The sequence below is a fragment of the Gallinula chloropus genome (genome assembly GCF_964237585.1).
Source record: "Gallinula chloropus genome assembly, chromosome: 1".
In the NCBI taxonomy this organism is placed as follows: Eukaryota; Metazoa; Chordata; class Aves; order Gruiformes; family Rallidae; genus Gallinula; species Gallinula chloropus.
The window spans coordinates 28918492-28937265 of record NC_140085.1 but is presented as its reverse complement, the minus strand read 5'-3'; the positions used below and the strand labels follow the sequence as shown (position 1 = coordinate 28937265).

The window sequence follows — 18774 nt, the reverse complement described above, 5'->3', positions numbered from 1 at the left end:
TGCTTGACTGAAAGATACGGTCAACAAGTTTTTTCTGTTCTGGTTTGTTTCCATCATGCCAACTCTGCAAATTCTTTCTAACAGAATTTGAGTACATCAGGCAAAACATCATCCAGCACAGATGGGCCCAAGTTTCCTGGAGATAAAAGTTCAACTACGCAAAACAACAACCAGCAGAAAAAAGGGATCCAGGTGTTACCTGATGGTATGTGCCATTCTGATCTTTTTCTTCTTTAAAAGTTTTGACAGTCATTTAGATCACCTTGTTGATTCCTTCACGTCTTGAAAGGAGAAAATTAATTTTTTGTTCTTGCCCAGGTCGGGTTACCAACATTCCTCAAGGGATGGTGACGGACCAGTTTGGAATGATTGGCTTGTTAACATTCATCAGGGCAGCAGAGACAGATCCAGGAATGGTACATCTTGCATTAGGAAGTGATTTAACAACACTAGGTCTCAATCTCAACTCTCCTGAGTAAGTTTCTGGGTTTTAGTACTATTTTCAGGTTTGGTTTTATTGTGCTGTCATTCATAATAGATTTAACTTAGCTCACACAACTATCAAACCCACAAGATATTTTACAAAATGAAATCTGAAAATGTAATGAGAGTAAAATAAAATTTTCATAAACATGAGAATTGAGCTTCAAGGTTTACTGAGATCTTACATGTACGTTCAATAAGTGTAGTGGCTGTGCTTACTTTCCTGGCTTCTTTAGGACTTTTGTCAATGAATTGACAGTGTATTGCTAATAAATTCCATGTATGTATTATTTTTCAAATAATAATATTCCTTGAGGATATCTACACTTAACTCTCAGCAGTTTAGGGGGTAAGTTTGATTTATATTAATGTAATAATGAACTGAGCCTCTGCAGTGTTACCCTGCATTAAAGATTAATTTAAATGAAAATGTAGTTTTGTAACTTCTAGTCATTCAGTTCACCTAAGTTTAGTCATCTAGGCTTCTTGTAGAGGCAGCGGGGAGAAAAGCAATTAGCATCTGCACTAATGGTAAGATAAGTGCTTAAGATAGATGAGATGAATCACCAGCCCAGGGTGCCTATCTTTCTTTACTAGTTATAGAAGGAACCTAGATCAGTTTGGAAAAACAATCGCTTATCTTCTGGGTGACTGTAACAATGAGAGCAATTTAATTTCTGGTACTCTGATTTTCAGCTGAGAACCTCCTGTCATTTTGTTTCAGCAGAGATTTACATAGTATTAGCCTGATTGACAGAGCAGTATATACATATTTTAAGGTTTGCACATAATATATTAATGAAACAAAGACCAAACAGTAGTCACATACACAGTTTCCATGCTTCACAAATTAATATGGACCTGCACTCCTGGATGCAGGAGTTCAGGGAAGATTGATTGAAGGTGGATATCGAAGTGAGAAGGAAAGCATAGGGAAAATGACTCTTGATTTTTTTTTTTTTCTGTCTTGAAATAACTGGCATGAATTCATCCAGAGATGTGACTTTTTAGAAATTACCGCTTCCAAAAACTCTTTGTGTAGAGCTTGCAGCAAAACTTATTCAAATCATTATGCCATTGGCACGTTTAAAAGTACTCAAAGCGATCGTCCAAAGTCAGCTTCCTAATACCCTTGTCTCCAGTTAATTTACATACTGTGTTATGTTAACATAGTATCTTCTTCACTTGTAGTGTTGGCCTCGCACGCAGGTCATTCCTTCATTGAATCCAGTGGTTTCCCCCTCCCATCCCCTCTCCCACCACAGAAAAACAACGCGCAGTTACAGTAGTTGGTTGTCTTTGGCAGTCCCAGAGCTTATAGCTGGGACTCCTAGATCTGGGCAATACTGCAGCAATTTGCTGTTCTCAGTACAGGTTGCTCAAATGTAATTTGAGGGTGATCAGCTGAAAGTAGAGTGCCTTTGCTCATTAAAGTGATTTCAGGTATATGTCATTTGGTGATACAGCTGCTCTCTCTGTGTGTGTTATCATGCAGAGTAGTAGTAGTGGTACTAATTTTAGTGATACTATTAGATGTTTTATTCAATGTTATTCATTAGTTTTAATGACTAACATAAAGCTTAAGCTTAACACACCTTTTGGAAAGTCTACTGTAACTTCATTGTGAAGGAATGCTAACTAAACTTTGATGATGTGGTGATGACATGTAGCTGGGTTACACAGCTCCTGAATCCAGCATCCAAATTGTCTGTACATAAGCAGTACCTATACCCAGCATGCTGCTGCTTTTCATTAGCAGAAGCGCTGTAAATAGCTGGCTTTTTAAAAAGCTTTTAACATTAATTTCTCTGTATAGGGTACTAAGGGTCATGGAGGGGGTAGGGTTAATATTTTATATAGACAGTTCTGTGTCAGAAAGCTAGTATTATTTTATACTACAAAAAAGATTTGTGAATAACCCATGCAGTCCTCAGTATCTGGCATGCCGTCTTACCTTATGTTAAACGTCCTTTGCTTCCTTCATGAGTTATCTTTTGAAAAAAGCGCATTTCACATGTGGAAAAACCAAAATTTTCTGCCTTGTGAGGTACTTGTAAAGGAACCTGTCAGACTTTGCATAGCACATTTATTGTGCTGTTAGAAACAAAATGTTAGTATTCTGTATATATCTCTAATGGTTTGAATTAACCCTTTGAAATCGTAGGGTTTTTATTGATTTTTTTGTGCAGGTAGGTTAAGATTTATTGCAGTTGTTGAAAGAATGAATTATGTATTGCATACACAGGTCTGTATTTATTAAGAAATATGCTTCTAATTTGTTTGGAAAACTTAAAATTCTACATAAAAAATACAAAATATTGCACTACTACATTTAATTCCGTAGAGATTATGTAGCTCTTCGTTCTGAGGCTTTCTGAAATATTCATCAAATAGGCTGTCCAGTGCTTCCTTGAAAAATGTTAAATTAGTGGAGTGCTGTTTGTATCATGCAGGGATCACTGTGCACAAACGCTTCAGTTTTTATAGAAGTTTTATTTCAGTCCTAAATCTCTCAAATCCTGGATTCTTTGCCCTAGGAAACTAAACCTCTTGGGCATACAGGAGGTGGCAATGCCTGTCCATGCTTTCGGTAGAAAGAATGTTGTAGTTGTTTTCAACACAAACTTAGGTGAACTGAGGTTGTTTTCAGTTGCCACTGAAATCTTCCTTCAGGCTCTACAGCAGAAGTTTTTCCTTAGAGTAAGATTAGCCATCCTGGAGTGAGATTGATACCACTCGACCAGTGTACGTTTTGGCCCATTTAGATAGGTTGGCAGACAGTTGTGTTTGGATAATTTGGTAGGTTTTTGTGTGGGTTTTTTTATTTCTTTAAAGTAATTATTAGGCTCTTGACAAGAAGGAAGTAAGGATTTGATAGGGTGTACTGTACTCAAGTTTAATTTACAAAACTTCACTTTTTAAGTAACAGTGAAGAAATACCATGCCATCATGGATAATTAAAACTAGGCTGTAGCTACCAACCAAAAGTATGTTTTGCTCAGTCCTCTTTTTTCTTCTTTAACTGTTAATTAGAAAACTCATTCCTCAGTACATCAGTCATTGTAATAGGGTTGGAAGGTTTATAGTTTTCTCTTTATTAAACTAATGGCACTTTTTAAAATATATATTAGCAATTTATATCAAAGAAAAATACTAAATCATAATAAATTTATGGTCGTGTTGTGCTGGGATTCAATTTATTAGTTGTCACTGATTTATAAAAGGAGAGTAAAATCTTTACTGGTTAGTTAAAAAAAAAAAAGCAACATCTACCCATATAAGCTTTTCTTCATCTTTTTACTATAATCAATCAGAGTCCACCAGGCTTGTGGCAACTGTTCCTATGCAAATTGAAATCCTGTGTAAAATTATATCCCTAAAAAGGATTGAGATCCCTGGTACAAAGTTAAAGGGATGATAAATTAAAAGGGAAATCTTGGCCCCTAGCTTTCCATAACAGTTTAAAGGCAATCTAACTCAATGTATTAGAAAGAAAATGAGTATAAATTTAACTGTTTAGTAAAGTGGGCTGAAAATTGCATTTTCTCTTCCTTCTCTCTGTGGTTAGTGGTTTTGATTGTATGCTTTGTTTTTTAGGTTTGCGAGCTTGGTTTTGGGAGTTTTTTGCTTGGTTTTATTTTTGATTTTAATAAATTTGTGTTTTTCTTTTTCTTCAGAAATCTTTATCCCAAATTTGCATCACCCTGGGCATCATCACCTTGTCGACCTCAAGACATAGGTAAGAGAGAAATAACTATAATTCTATATTAATATTTGCAAATTAAATTCATATACATGTCTTAATAGTTGCATCAATTCCGATTCTTTTTTAGACTTCCATGTTCCATCTGAATACTTAACTAACATTCACATTAGGGATAAGGTGAGTACGTGTGTGTGTGTGCTTATTTTTTTTTTGATTTAGTACTGGTAATTTTCTGCATTTTCTGTCAAATAGATAATGTTCAAAATCAGTGCATTTTGTGGATGTCCGTAATCTTTTTAGGAACAGTGATGCATTAACTACCTAATTGGACACATCATGCACCCATTCCACCTTAGAAAAAGAAAGGGAAGACAAAACTGGGGATGGGCATGGTTAGCTGAAGAGCACATCATGTTTTTAAGAGTATGCCCTTCATGTGAAAGCAGAAGTTTGTTATAATCCAAATACTGTAGTATTCAAATGCCATATTAAATTGAGATATTTCTTCTTTATAGTAGCTGTTAATTACAGTTGAAGGTATTCTCACATTTATCTGTTGCTTTCCACATCTACATGAGCAGGGATTTTTTTTTTCTTTCAACTGTTGTAGTTTCATAAGAAAGAGCACTGAGAAATATTGTAAGAAGATGTAGTAGTGTAACTTAATAGAGCGTGAAGTGAGCAAATGCATGTAAATGTTTGGGGTTTTTTAATTTTAAAAAAAGTAGATGGGGATACACACAAATACAGGGAGAAAAATCTGTCCTGATGATTCATTATTCTGTCACATCTTTTAAGTTGGAAAGGTTAAGTAACAGTGAAGAAAAATTACTGGTTTAATCATTATTACTCTTGTTGTATTAGAGTGTCATTTGCAACACATTTAGGATGGAGGCGCGTTCTGGATGTATCCTTGTGTTATTTAAGGGGGATAGTATGTCTTACAACATTTATCAATTGTGATTTTTCATCCTCATTTTCTTCAATCTTTTGCAGCTGGCTGCAATAAAACTTGGCCGATATGGAGAAGATCTCCTGTTTTATCTCTATTACATGAATGGAGGGGATGTATTACAGCTATTAGCAGCAGTAGAGCTGTACGTTCATACCATTTTGTCAGTCTTATATGATTTAATCTGTTGCAGTACTGAAGTAGTAGATGTAAAAACAGAAACCAAGACAACCTGAGTGAGACACTGAAAACAAGTTTAGTCAATCTAAAGCTAGAAGCCTTTCTTTAAATACCTCCTCCAACCTTGCTTCCATTGTACTTTTGGTTTTTTTCATTCATGTAGCAGAAATCAAAAGTCTCTCACATAAATTTTGTGTTATTATGAAGCACTGTGGAAAATGTGGCAAGTGCCAGTCATCATTAAACATCTAACTTACCTTCAGCAAAATGAAAAACAGTAAATAATCATAAAAAGAATTAGCTGTTTGAACTTACGAGGCTTCTTAATGTTTCATATGTGATTAGTTTATGGTGATATAATTGTGTGGAAGAGGTATGAGATGACAGGTATAATGGTGTCTTTAAAATTTTGGTTTGAATGCATTGTATAGTTTTGAGTGAAACCCTTAAAACTGTGTATTTTATCAAGTCAAATTCAGGTAACTAAAAATTATTTTTCCTTCTTGTTAAAAATTGAAGATTTAACCGGGATTGGAGATACCACAAAGAAGAACGAGTATGGATCACCAGGGCACCCGGCATGGAGCCAACAATGAAAACCAATACGTACGAGAGGGGAACATATTACTTCTTTGACTGTCTTAACTGGAGGAAAGTAGCTAAGGTATCTCTTTTCCCTTGTGCAGATTTTAAGTCTGTCAACCATATGTTTTTAAAAGGACAAAAGTAAAACCCAACTTCCTCCCCACAGAATCTCAAACCCCTTTATTGAAGTTCATTATCTTAATGTCTGATGTGTGAGGGAATAGTGATTGCCTAAAACACTGGTTTGTTTCTGGAAAATGAGGAAATGGGTCTCTGCTGTGTTCTTTGGGAGGCACAAGGAAGTAGAACTTAGGAGTTTTGTCTAGATCGAAAGCATTTTTCAAGGACAGAAATACAGACTAGAAAGCATTATTTGGGACTTCAGAAATTGTATTTGCAGATACTCTATTGCTTGGCTTTTGAAAATTCAGTGGAGGACTATCATATCTCACTTAGGAATTGAAAATGGGGTGGTATTTTGTAGGGGGGCGTTGACCTTGTTTTGGGGATTTGGATTATGGGTTTTGTTGGTTTTTTTCAGATGTTCTCTCTTGAGCATACTGCAGGACTTTTCTGTTTATTGAACATCAGAGTACTTTGAAATTAATTACTACTTTTAGGCTGGAGGTGTATTTTCATGGTGCTTGTTTTCTGTATACTACTAGGTCAGGAGGCATAAAAAAAAAATCTGAAAGTTTTCTCCCTTCCCACTTCTGATCATTTATTTGTTCCTTTACATCTATGAATACTGTTAGTAATGTTCACCCTTAACTTGTTAGCTGAAGAAATTCGTAGATTTCTGCTTCATTTTCTCTGCTTTCACCCAAGGTTAGTTAATTTTCAGTATCTTCCAACTTCTAAGACCATCCACGTTCCAATTCCAGCTTTTAAGACCATCTTGTACAATGACTTTTCATTGCTGGATCCTAATTTCTGTCATGTCTTTTCTCCGCTAAGCAAAGATTCTTCTAACACAGATACGTGAGGAAACACTATTTGAGAGATCAGGAGTGCTACCACTCACTAACTTGGCAAGAGGTGTGCTGCCCTGAAAATAGTGTGCCCAACAGGGTGATGTGTTCAGCTTCAGCTGGAGCTGTAACAAAAGATTGTCACAATGTACGTACAACCATTACACCTACCTAGAGCCTGAGTGAGTTTGTCAAGAATCCAACTGCCCACCTAGGTTTGGATGTATGAGGTTTTTATGGATGTGGTTTGGTTTTAACAAAGCCAAATAAATTAGATGGAATAGCTTCTTTCAGAGAAACATCAAATAATGAACTTCCCTTTTTTATGAAGCCATAGGCTCTGTTTCTATATTCCTAATAGATAATAGGCAGCAAAACACCTGAATGAGGCAATTTCTAAACTGTTTGAAGATAAAAGTGGTTGTATGTTGATATGTGGTAGCAGATAGTGAAAAAATATGACTGACAGTAAACTTCAAATGCACCTTAAATGCTAAACAAAATGCAGGAAGATGCTGATTGCTGATATATCTGAATATATCTGAATTTATGGATTTCCATCCTAGGACATGAGGAAAGTACAGTATGGTTAAAGACACTTGGATTTTATTTTTTGTTTTTTCACTGAGGATGTGGCTATATAGATTGTTGCTGTTGGGGAGACATGGGAGAGACAAATGAGAGGGGAAGGGAAGTGGTTAGGAGACCAAAAAAGGCCTTGTACAATTGCACATTTACTGAAATCCTGATTTAAATTCTCTGAAGTAAACTGTCTGGAATTTCTCCTTTAAAAGTAAGGAGAATTGATCCCATTTAAAGAAAGATAAAACCCTTTGATTTTGTAGTTATAAACCATGGATTTCTTAATGGGAGAGAGTGTAAAATTTCCAAGTATTTATTTGTTAAGTGTTCCTGACTGTATTAAATTACTCCCTATGCTTTTAAGATCAGTATTAATTGAAATATTTTAATTTCATTAGTGCTAGAAAGTTAAGTTTATTTTCTGCTAATGGAGATGTGCCATAGCATCTTAATTCAGCGCTTAATGTAAAGTCTGATGTTTGGATCTTTGCATCTTTAAGCCAGTATAAATGCTGCTTTTTCGATCCCATTTGGAATTTTTTGAGCTAGACATAGGACTTCTACCATCTCTTTTGGGGGATTTACTTGGTCCAGAATATTTTATTCTTGGGCACTTCCTATTTCGTGAACTTTTTGTTTTGTTTAGTAAGGGTGTGGATCCCCTTAGGCAATTCTCTTCTAATTTTAGCATCCTTAATTATTGTTTGTACATGCACAGGCTGATGTAAATTTACCACCATAACAAGGTTTCAGGGTGACACCAGAAGTGATGAATTTCTTTGCCTAGAACAATTTATTTAGTGTCATACGTGTGCTATAAATTTCCACGCACGTTTAGTATTCATTAGTCCTGGTTAATAAAAGCTATTTAATTTCTAATAATTACTTCCACATGGAAAATAAAACAATTTAACATATGTTTGTCAATGGATAAATGGCATTTTTACACTTTTATTTGTATCTGTTTATTTTAAAAAGTATCAATGCCGCTGTACACATTCTGAACCACAGTGGCCCCTGGAATCCAAAGCAAAAACATAAAGTATACCTGTAACACAATTATTTTTCTATATCTAATAAATAATTGCCTTTTAGTTTTCAAAAATATTTGGTCAATGAGTTCTTTTTTTCTTATTGGCAGTTATAATTTTAGGTGTTCTTATACACTACTGGACACTGGACTTGAGCAATGATGGCACAGGGATGGAAATCAAAACGGCTGTTTTAAGCCTATTCATTTTAAAAATCAACAACAATTTGAAGCATCAACTCATGTACTTCTAGGGAAACATTGCTAGGGAATCATTTCCCAATTTATGGCACACAAAGGATTGCTGAAGCTGCTGAGTGTTTCTTCCAGACACACCTTGCTCGCAGCTGCTACTACCAAGAGAGGGATGCGACCACCTTAAGTTTGGAAAGCCCTGATAGCTACTGATACTGTCTTTACTGGTTTAAGTAGCCATTTTCATCGGTAATTCTGACATCATTTCAGAGTGTGTGAAGGTTCAGGCAACTGGTGGAAGCTTGTACTGTTAACCCTTCTCTTTGTTTACGATTTTGGTAAAGAAGCAATTACCCAACAGCTGACATAGTAATCTGCAGACCCTTCCATGATTATGAGCAACGTGGAAACTTGGAATGGGGGGGAAAGTGTGAGCGGTATTTTTCCTATTATAAAATGACCAGAATTACTGAAGATCCCCTCAACCTAAATAACCCACCACCAAAAGACAAAAATAAAAACCCAACCAACTAAAAAACCCCTTGGTTGGAGCAGAGAGCGGGGAACCAGAAATGAAGCAGATGTGCAGCTGGCTGTAACCTCACATTGGTATTTGTAGAGTTGTCTGGCTTTAGGGACAGTATTCTCTGAGGGGGGTACAGGTGTACTGAATGCTTAGCACTTTCCCTTACTTTTGTTTCCTTACTGTGCTGAATGTTCTTTCTACGCTAGATGGACCTTGCTTTTTTCCTTTGAGAAGTTTGAGAGTTGGATTTCCTTGACTTTATTTCTGTTGTTGGGGCTTATTGATTTATTTATTTCTGGATGACTTTGTCTTTGGTTTACCTACCTACCTGTAAACACTAAAACCTTACACTATTTAATCGTTTCAGAGACTGTTCTAAAATAATCAGTTTAGCACTGTTAGTTTTTTCACCTGTACATAAAAGTGACAGAGTAAGTTTGCTATGCAGATACAGATAATGACACCAAACTGGGTGGTGAAGTTAATGTGCTGGAGGAATGAGACGCCAGACAGGCTGGAGAAGTGGGCCCAGGTGAACCTCCTGAGGTTTAACAAAGCCAAGTGCAGGATCCTGCACCTGGGTTGGGACAATCCCTGTTATCCATACAGGTTATGAGATGATGTGCTTGAAAGTGGCCCTGAGGAAAAGGACTTGGGGGTACTCATGAATGTGAGGCTGGACATGAGCCACCAATGTGCATTTGCAGCCCAGAAGGCCAACTGCATCCTGGTCTGCATCAGAAGTGTGGCCAGCAGATTGAGAGAGGTGGTTCTGCCCCTCTGCTCTGCTCTGGTGAGACCCCACCTGGAGTACTGTGTCCAGCATTGGAGCCCTTAACACAGGAAGAACATGGACCTGTTGGAGCGTGTCCAGAGGAGGGCCACAAAAATGATCAAAGGGCTGGGGCACCTCTTGTATGAAGACAGGCTGAGAGAGTTGGGTTTGTTCAGCTTGGAGAAGAGAAGGCTCAGGGGGAACCTTGTAGCAGCCTTCCAGTAACTGAACAGTGCCTATAAGAAAGCTGGAGAAGAACTGTTCACAAAGGCATGTAGCAGTAGGATGAGGGGTAATGGGTTTAAACTAGAAAAGGGGAGATTTAGGTTGGATACTAGGAAAAATTTCTTCAATGTGCGGGTAGTGGATCAGTGGAACAGGTTGCCCAGAAACATACTGGGGCCCCATCCCTGGAGATATTCAAGGTCAGGCTTGATGGGGCTCTGAGCAACCTGATCTAGTGGAGATGTCCCTGCCTGGGGGAGTTGGACTTGATGACCTCTAAAGGTCCCTTCTGACCTCACACATTCTGTGATTCCATGATGTTCTGCTGAGGTTCTCGACTGAGTTAGACAAAATAAACAACTGTGTGTTGTTGAATTACCAAGGAGGTACCCCTAAAGAGCAATTCTGAAACTTCACTTGCTGTGGTTCTTGAATAAAGACACAGTGCAGGTGAGACATGGTTAAACTGCTGGGAGGATCTGAAAACATGTAATTTTAAGTAAGTCCGTGTACATTTTCGCATGAGCGAAGTAACAAGTGTCAGACTGCGCCCGTTAGGGTTGTGTGCACAAATTAGTCACAGGGAGGGAAGCTGCTTTGGTCAGTGTAATAATCAGGGTGCATTTGGGCATCAGGAGTAGTGACAATCTGATTTTTAGTAGCTGTTGTAGTCAGACTAAGAATCCATGCTGGCTCACTGAAGTGTTTTACGATTATGCAAACCAGACATTCAAACAAAAGTCAGGTAATTGTGCTGGTGAGACAACAAAGGTGTTTATTTATGCACCAGTAGCTTCTCTGGCACTTGAGTACATGGGCAAAGATTTTTTATTTTGTGTGGCTGTTTTATAAAACAGTGGGAGAATTTGGCAGGAATTATGTTGGCAAAGTGTGATTTAGCAGGGAGCTCAGGATGTACAGGAGGGTTGGGTGAGTCTGAAGCTGATCTATGAAACGGGGTGCAGTATTTTGTTAAATTCTGGCTTAAACAAGATTCAGTAGTTTGTCTGTAGTGTTTTAGATAGTGTTTCCCAGTTTTGTACTGAGGAAATACGTAGCTAGTTTAACTTCCACTTGGGTCTGGTAGGATGGCACAAAATATCCCAGAATTTCAGGTCCTCTAAAATGAGCCTCTACACATCTGAACTCTGCAAAGACAGAAGCTTTTGTTCTTAATATTAAACAATCTGCGATTACAAACAATCTACAATTGTTTATTTGTGTATAATATTTTTAAAAATGGTTTGAGATTTGTAACTAGAGTTCTGAGTAATGTACCTTTTTTTTGTAAAAAACACTAGAGAGCCGACATGTTGCAGGTGTAGAGGCTTGGGATGTTGAATTTTTCATAACTGAGATATATAGATATATACAAATTTAATTCCAGAGAGCAAAATCTTGGGTTTCTGCCGTGAGAGAAGTTAGATTTGATCTCTGCCATATTTGTGCTTTTCAAGTATTGCTGGTAGCACAACTGGTTCTCAGCAGGTAACTGATAACGTTGTTTTATTTGGCTTTGTCTTTTATTTTATTTTAATCGTAGGAGTTCCATCTGGAATATGACAAATTAGAAGAAAGGCCTCATCTGCCATCAACCTTCAACTACAACCCTGCTCAGCAAGCCTTCTAAAGACTTCCCTTTTCTTGGGGTATGGCTGTCTCAGCACAATACTCAACATAACTGCAGAACTGATGTGGCTCAGGCATCCTGGTTTAATTCCTTGAGGATCTGGCAATTGGCTCATGCGAAGGGGTCACCATTTGAGGTCCTGCCTTACTAATTCTGTGCTGCCCAACAACTAAATTTGTAATTGTTTTTCTTTAGTTTGAGCAGGGTCTGAATTTTGTTTTTGTTTTATTTTTGCCAGCAGACAAGCTTGGGTCTGTAAAGACAAGCGAGTACACTGACAGAAGTTTACCACTTAGTTTTCCAAAATGTAAAAACAGAAAAAAAAGAAAAAAGACAAAAAATTAGACAACAAAATTTGCATTGTTCATTGTAGCACTATTGGTAATAAAAAATGTTTGTGCATTTTTATGTGAAGATCCTTCTCGTATTTCATTTGGAAAGATGAGCAAGGTTTGCTTCCTTCATTTTACTTCCCCTTCTGTTTTTGAAAGGCAGTTTTCGCCAAGCTTAATGCAAGAATATCTGACTGTTTAGAAGAAAGATATTGCCACAGTCTCTGGTTAGTTTCCAGAGTTGTGTATTACTGAGCTTCATCTTTCCAGAATGAGCAAAACACTGTCCAGTCTTTGTTACGATTTTGTAATAAATGTGTACATTTTTTTTAAATTTTTGGACATCACATGAATAAAGGTATGTATGTACGAATGTGTATATATTATATATATGACATCTATTTTGGAAAATGTTTGCCCTGCTGTACCTCATTTTTAGGAGGTGTGCATGGATGCAATATATGAAAACGGGACATTCTGGAACTGCTGGTCAGGGGACTACTTTGTCGCCCTGTGCACTAAAGGGCCAGATTTTCAGCAGCCAAGGACATCCATACCCAAGTGAATGTGATGGGACTTAAAGAAGTGAACTGAGACAATTCACTCTGGCTGTTTGAACAGCAGCGTTTCATAGGAAGAGAAAAAAAAAAAAAAAGATCAATCTTGTATTTTCTGACCACATAAAGGCTTCTTCTCTTTGTAATAAAGTAGAAAAGCTCTCCTCACTGCAGTGTTGACTTTGATTTGAGATTGTGACATTATTTCTTCAACAATGAAAAATGGAAAAAAACCCAGTTGAAGTATTAAAACTATCGAGCTGTACAGAGGTTGAGACACTTGAAGAGTCTTTTTGCTGCTGACACACAAATTTATGAGAGATGTTTATACTCTTTCCCACAGTTAAGTTTCCACAACAAAGGGGTCTGGTTAACCTTGGTTTCAGATCGCCTCTCTGTCATTACCAAATGATTTTTAGAAAAGGGGCTGGGTAACATTTGGAATGTTAAAGGTGCTTCAAGATTTTGTCAGAGAAGGAAAGCTTGGGAAGAAGCTCGGTTTAGAGCTGAAGGTAGCTTAGCTCCAGGTTGGTCTTTTCTCACCTAAAAACAGAATGCACTTCGTCTGATGGTCACTGCTACTTGAACTTCCAGACTCCAGCAGGCATGATGAATATACACTGGTTCTGAAAAGTACAGCTGGGGAAGCAAAACCGGAACCGCTTGGATAGCTTCCTTTGTCTTCATGTGTCTGCCACTTCTCCTTGAGTTGCCTCTGGTGATGCAAACCATTTCAAAATAAATACCTGAGGTTGCCAAAGCAAGGAAAGGCAGCAGAGTGCGTGGCAGGGAAGCCAGGGGTGGGGTGGGGATTCTTAGCATCTGTGTTTCTATTCAGTGCAATCAGAAATGGGACCAGCAGTGGCACTGCTGTGGTTCTCTAGCAGGAATACAGCGATTTCACATTCTACACTTTCCTGTATCTGCTTTTAAATAATAGACATAAAAATGTACACCTATTGATTGTATTTTTTTATTGCTGAAGCAAACTACTTTCTCATCTTGAAAGAAGGGGGTGACTAACGTAGCTAAAAAAGATGATGGCTTTTTCTTTTTCTCAGATTAGAGCAGATAGAAACATATATTGGAGTATTCAAACCTAATTTTTTTTTTAAGGATAATTTTCCAAAAGCGCCTTGTTCACTTCACAGTTAATGTTTATATATCTTCACTGTCTGCTGTGATCTTTGGGTTATTTTATTTTTAAGAATTCCTGAAACTACGCACACATCTTCAGATCAAGTGTGATTATTCCTTATTATATGGGCTTGGGTGTTTTTCTTTTAATGTCATATTTGCTCTGCCACTCTCTTGGAAAGGAGCAGCAAGTACAATAAAGGGAGCAAGAGAAGTTACATTGAACGTGGTATCTCACACCGCTAAATACCTGTGGTACTTTACAAACAAGTGGAAAGTGAGAACCTGAGTTCTTGCAAAGGTTGCTTTGATGATGGGGCGGCACTCAGTTGCAGGGAACTTCAGGAAGGTGAGGTGCTGGGCTTCAGCAAGCGTCTCACCTGGCAGTGAGGAAGGGGTTGGTGCTCCACTTTGAGGGGGACAACAGACTGGCTCCCCTTCTCGACCTTGCGCTCTGGGTTGTAGCAGGAGAAACAGGTGCAAAAACAGAAAACAAGGGGTGAAATCAGGAACACTTCTTAGCTGGTACCACATTAAACTATAGAAGTGAAAGAAAAATCCATAGCGCCCTTTTTCCTGAAAGGAAGAAAACCTCAGCCCTCATTTACACGTGTGGCAGATCGGCAAACTGAATTGACCTGGAGATTTTAAACACTGATGATGAAGGTGTGAGGCTTATTTAGTGTGGGTTTACATTCCACTGGCACTATGAAGAAGGGGAGGGAATAGAATGCTGTTTATAAAATGCATTTATTTGAGGTTGTTTCCCCCCCTCTTCCCCCAATAATTAATTATAACAGCATACAACAGCATGTAAGGTAAGTTTTGAGTAATAAACCTGGTGTTCTTGCAAGCAAGGAGAAGCATTCTTATTTCTGGCGTGGTTGACACGCTCCTGTATTCTTCGCTCCTTAGCACAAGCTGTTTATGAATCTTCACTGAGTAGTTACCTCCAGTTTCTCTGGAAACTCTGCCCTGAATTTCCAGGGTTAAAATGAGTGTCACCTACATGATTATCCCTCGTAGGACAGAAAGCACTTGTAGTTCTCGCTTCAGCAGCTGCTACTCAAACCAGCCTGCCTGTGGGGAAAGTGGAGGGGGGGGGCATGGAGGCAGGAGGTAAGGATGGTCCACCTGGGTGTTTAAAAGTCAATGCACACCCAGGACGCAGCTGCCTCTGCCTTAGCACATACTGCTGGGGCGCATGAGAACCTTGATGGGTTTGATTAATCTCATTGAAGACACAAGTAATCCGGGGGAAGCCTGCAGGTACTCACACGGATAAAACTGTTTCCCATGTGACTCTGATCTCCAGCGAAGTGTGGGCTGCGAGCGGGTCAGGATTCATCCCTGACCACGCTGCTCGTTCAGGCACATGACGTCTCTGTACAGTGATGCCGCTGCCCTGTGTCAGGTCTGAAATGCTCTCTATCCCTAAGCCGGTAGTTTTGGTACTTTCATGGATTCCAGGGGGAAAAAAAAGGTACCTAAAGTAAGAACTCGTGTTTTTCAGTCAGGCAGAATGGCTTGCAGAGTGCTGAGGGACTTTCTGCTGATCACAGAGAGACCAAAAACCATCTTTGGTGTGACCCAAGTGGTGCTGGAAGGCAGAGGTCCATGGGGCAGTTGGTTCAATCCCTCATGACTTGTAGGTGACCATGGCTACTGAAGATAAGTGTTAGTTTTCTCAATGATGTCATTTTAAAGGTATTTATCACCTCAAAGGATCACTTTTTTCTTCTTTTTTTAAATCCCTGTAACTTGTGATTGAAAGTATTTACATAGCTGGATCTTGACTGAAGCGAAACAGGGTGGGATTGCCAGCTGCCATGCCTGAGAAGAGCTGCTGAATGCACAGTTGTCATCTGAAGCATGAGGTAGCTAGACAGTGCTTTTGATTTAAGATGCTAAATAGAATAATTGCTTCTATTAAGGCAAAATTCTGAGTGCGCTGGGTTTTCAAATGCCATAGCCTTGCATCGTGCTCCTCAAAACTTGCTGCTGCTGGTAGGAGTTGAACTCTGCTCCAGAACGCAGGTTGGGCTAAGCAGTTGGTCTGGATTGACAACTGATGCTTTTATTTTCGTAGGCGATAAGGATTAAAGCGGCGCAGCTGGTTTTGCCTTCCTCCTCTGGTGAACCTGCGTGCTCTCGCTTCCACACACCACAAGGCTTCTAGTACGGTTAAAAGACCAGGGGCTGTGCAGCTGGATGAGTGACTTTGAAACTGTGGTTTGAACAACTTCACTATGTTCACCTCTTCAAACCACATGCCCGCTGGAGTTAACGTTACTCTCTGAAAGAAGGAAAGTTTAAACCTGGTTGAGCAATAGCCCTGAACATCACTGATTCGACCCGCTGCAGAATCAGCCACATGTCATTTCCTTCGGCTGCGGCTTCTGGTTGGCCGTTCGCATTCACTTGTCGGTGTTGCTGTGCCAATGCTGGATGTGGGTATAACGTCAGCATTCTCCCACTGAAGCTGCCAAAGTAATTTTCTGCAAAATCACTTCTTTGAACTCCCTCTGGTTTAACAGACAAACAACCCAGTGAAGTAGCCAATTTTTGTGATTGCACCGTCCTGCGTCACCTGTAAAACAGTCCTGATGAGGAGCAGGGGGAAAGTGGGCATCCCAGAGCTGCTCTGCCTGATGCAGGCATGGATAAAATTCTTCAGCTTTTTCTTCCAGCTCTTCTTTTGGATAAAAGGGCTGGTTTGGTTGTCCCCATCCCTCCCTTTGAAGGCCAACTTACTTCTGGTGGCCATCACCATACTGGTTTCAAAAAGCCATTTTGTTACTGTGTATGTATTGGAAAAGGCAGTTCATTGTGGGCACGTCCATAGAAGATCCTGGTGCAAGGCAGCTCCATGCTCGATGTTATGAGGACCACTGCTAGGACACTGGCATATACAAGCCCCTGAGCTGGTCTCTTTGAGCGTAGGGTGAGAGTCCCACCACAGCCCATCCAACCTAAAGGTACATGACGGAGGCAAAGGCATCCTGGCCATGGGCTGTACGAGCTGCCTTTGGGTGTGCAATGAGTGGCAGGCCACAGATAAGCCTGCCCCTCGGTTATGGAGCAAGAAAGGGACCCAAAAAGCAGGTAGAAACCTGTTTTCCTGCTGTTGAAAATTTCCTACGGGCGTTCAACTTTGTATGCTTGCTTTCTCAGCCCTGATGCAACACGTGGTCATGCAGGCAGCATGCTGACTCCTGCCCTCAGCAGGTGACAGCAGAGCTAAAATCTTCACAGCAGACCCCTAGCACCCAGCTTTACCCTCTCACAAACCAGCCACCAACAGTCCTCCTTTGCTTCCGAGTGATCTGAACAGACTCAGAGTCCTGACTGCATTTTCTGCACAAAGCTTCAAAACCCATGAGGTTACCAGGTAAGTAAGTTCAACACTCCTCCTAGTTAAAACGCAGCCTCAGCATCTCCAACCAGGGATGGTGTGGGGCTTGGAACACGCAGGACTAACTCTTCAAGGTTACTGTGTCACCCAGCGAGCTGTCGCCTTAATTTTCAGCTGACAGCACTTTATGGACAGGGGACAGCAAGGAGTCGAACCGAGTGCTGAGCTCACGGAGACTGGGCACCAGCTGTTCAGAAGGTAGGAGAGAAGACACAGCCCATCTAAACCAAGAAAGCAGGGCTGCCAGAGCACTCCTTGGGAAGGTGGCTTCTGGTGGCAGGCAACTAATCTACCTGGTGAAAAATGGCATATTTTTTTGTTGTAATATGAAAGCTTCGCAGCAAGCCCTACCATCAAAGACCACTGACACCACAAGTGCTGGCAGCAAAGCCTGACTAGCCAAGGTGCAGTTAGTTTCTGGCCTAAAAGCCTATGGCAGGTTTAAGAAAAAAAAGAAAAATCACAGAACTGTAGGGGTTGAAAGGAGCCTCCAAGGATCATTGAGTCCAACCCCCCTGCCAAAGCAGGTTCCCTAGGACAGATCTCACAGGTAGGCATCTCCACCTAAGAGCCTGAGTACTTTTCCTGAAACCCTTCGGTATTAGGGAAGGCTGCTATGGAGCAGCTAGCCTGCGGGCAGCACACCAGTGCAACCAAGGACAATTTGCATCCATCTTCATCCATATTCTCCTCACGCCGTGGATGCTTTGTAGCCTTCTTGCCAAACTTTGCTCAATAGTCCATTTGGAGAAACTATGGATCAACTCTATTTTTCAAGAGTCTGACGTCGTGCTCTGCAGTGGGAAGGTGATGGGGAAAGGCGGCCAGAGGAAAGGGCTGTTTCCCGTATTTATTCTTTGTGCTATTTCAGTGCCTTCTGGTCTGCTGTATCATCAAGTTCAGCTATCGGCTCCGAAACTGTCACATTTTGTTCTACCTAACTGCCTATGATTAAGACTATGGAATGAAAATACAACTATTGCTTATGGTACTCTGGCACTGAAGAGCTTGTTCTGTTGTGGTGCTGTGGTGGGAGACGCTGGGTAGTAACCAAGCCTTTTATTTGCAGAACGAGTGGGTTTTCTTGGATCAACTGCCCATCTGGAGACCCACTTCCAAGGGGCCACTTCTTAGGGCAACCTTTGAGAGGTCGGTGCCTTCCTCTCAAAAGCAATTTGGCAGCTATCATCTTCCTTACCTATTATCCTCAAATAACAACGCGTAATTTAGGGGCTGGGTCTGTCCCTGCTGTGTGGATGCTCGATTTGGGGCTCACCGGAGCAGAGCACTTACCCTTCATCCCCACCCCCAAAAAAATGTCCCATTAAGGCATGATAACATCCTGCCAACTCTCATTATTTCCCTCCTTAATTAACAAGATGAAAACAGCAGCTGCTTCCTCCCTTCCAGATATTTAATTTCTTTAATTTGGGGGTCTGAATTCATGTTACTGCATAGAGACCTCACAAAATTTTGACACGTGGGCTCTCTCT

General features: G+C 40.0%; 1 protein-coding gene across 2 annotated transcripts in view; it reads left to right on the top strand.

Moving 5' to 3' along the window:
• CNOT2 (CCR4-NOT transcription complex subunit 2) overlaps nucleotides 1-12897 on the top strand; it is a gene marked incomplete at its 5' end in the record, with an annotated part of 36347 nt that extends 23450 nt beyond the window's left edge. For both annotated transcript variants that reach the window (XM_084278699.1, XM_084278698.1), the window contains 7 exons: nucleotides 85-205; nucleotides 319-475; nucleotides 4161-4222; nucleotides 4317-4366; nucleotides 5186-5286; nucleotides 5841-5985; nucleotides 11754-12897. In XM_084278699.1, coding sequence (XP_084134825.1) covers nucleotides 85-205; nucleotides 319-475; nucleotides 4161-4222; nucleotides 4317-4366; nucleotides 5186-5286; nucleotides 5841-5985; nucleotides 11754-11840 — 723 coding nt within the window. In that variant the 3' untranslated portion in view covers nucleotides 11841-12897. The remainder of the gene's footprint in view (nucleotides 1-84; nucleotides 206-318; nucleotides 476-4160; nucleotides 4223-4316; nucleotides 4367-5185; nucleotides 5287-5840; nucleotides 5986-11753) is intronic.
• Nucleotides 12898-18774: the final 5877 nt, after the last annotated feature.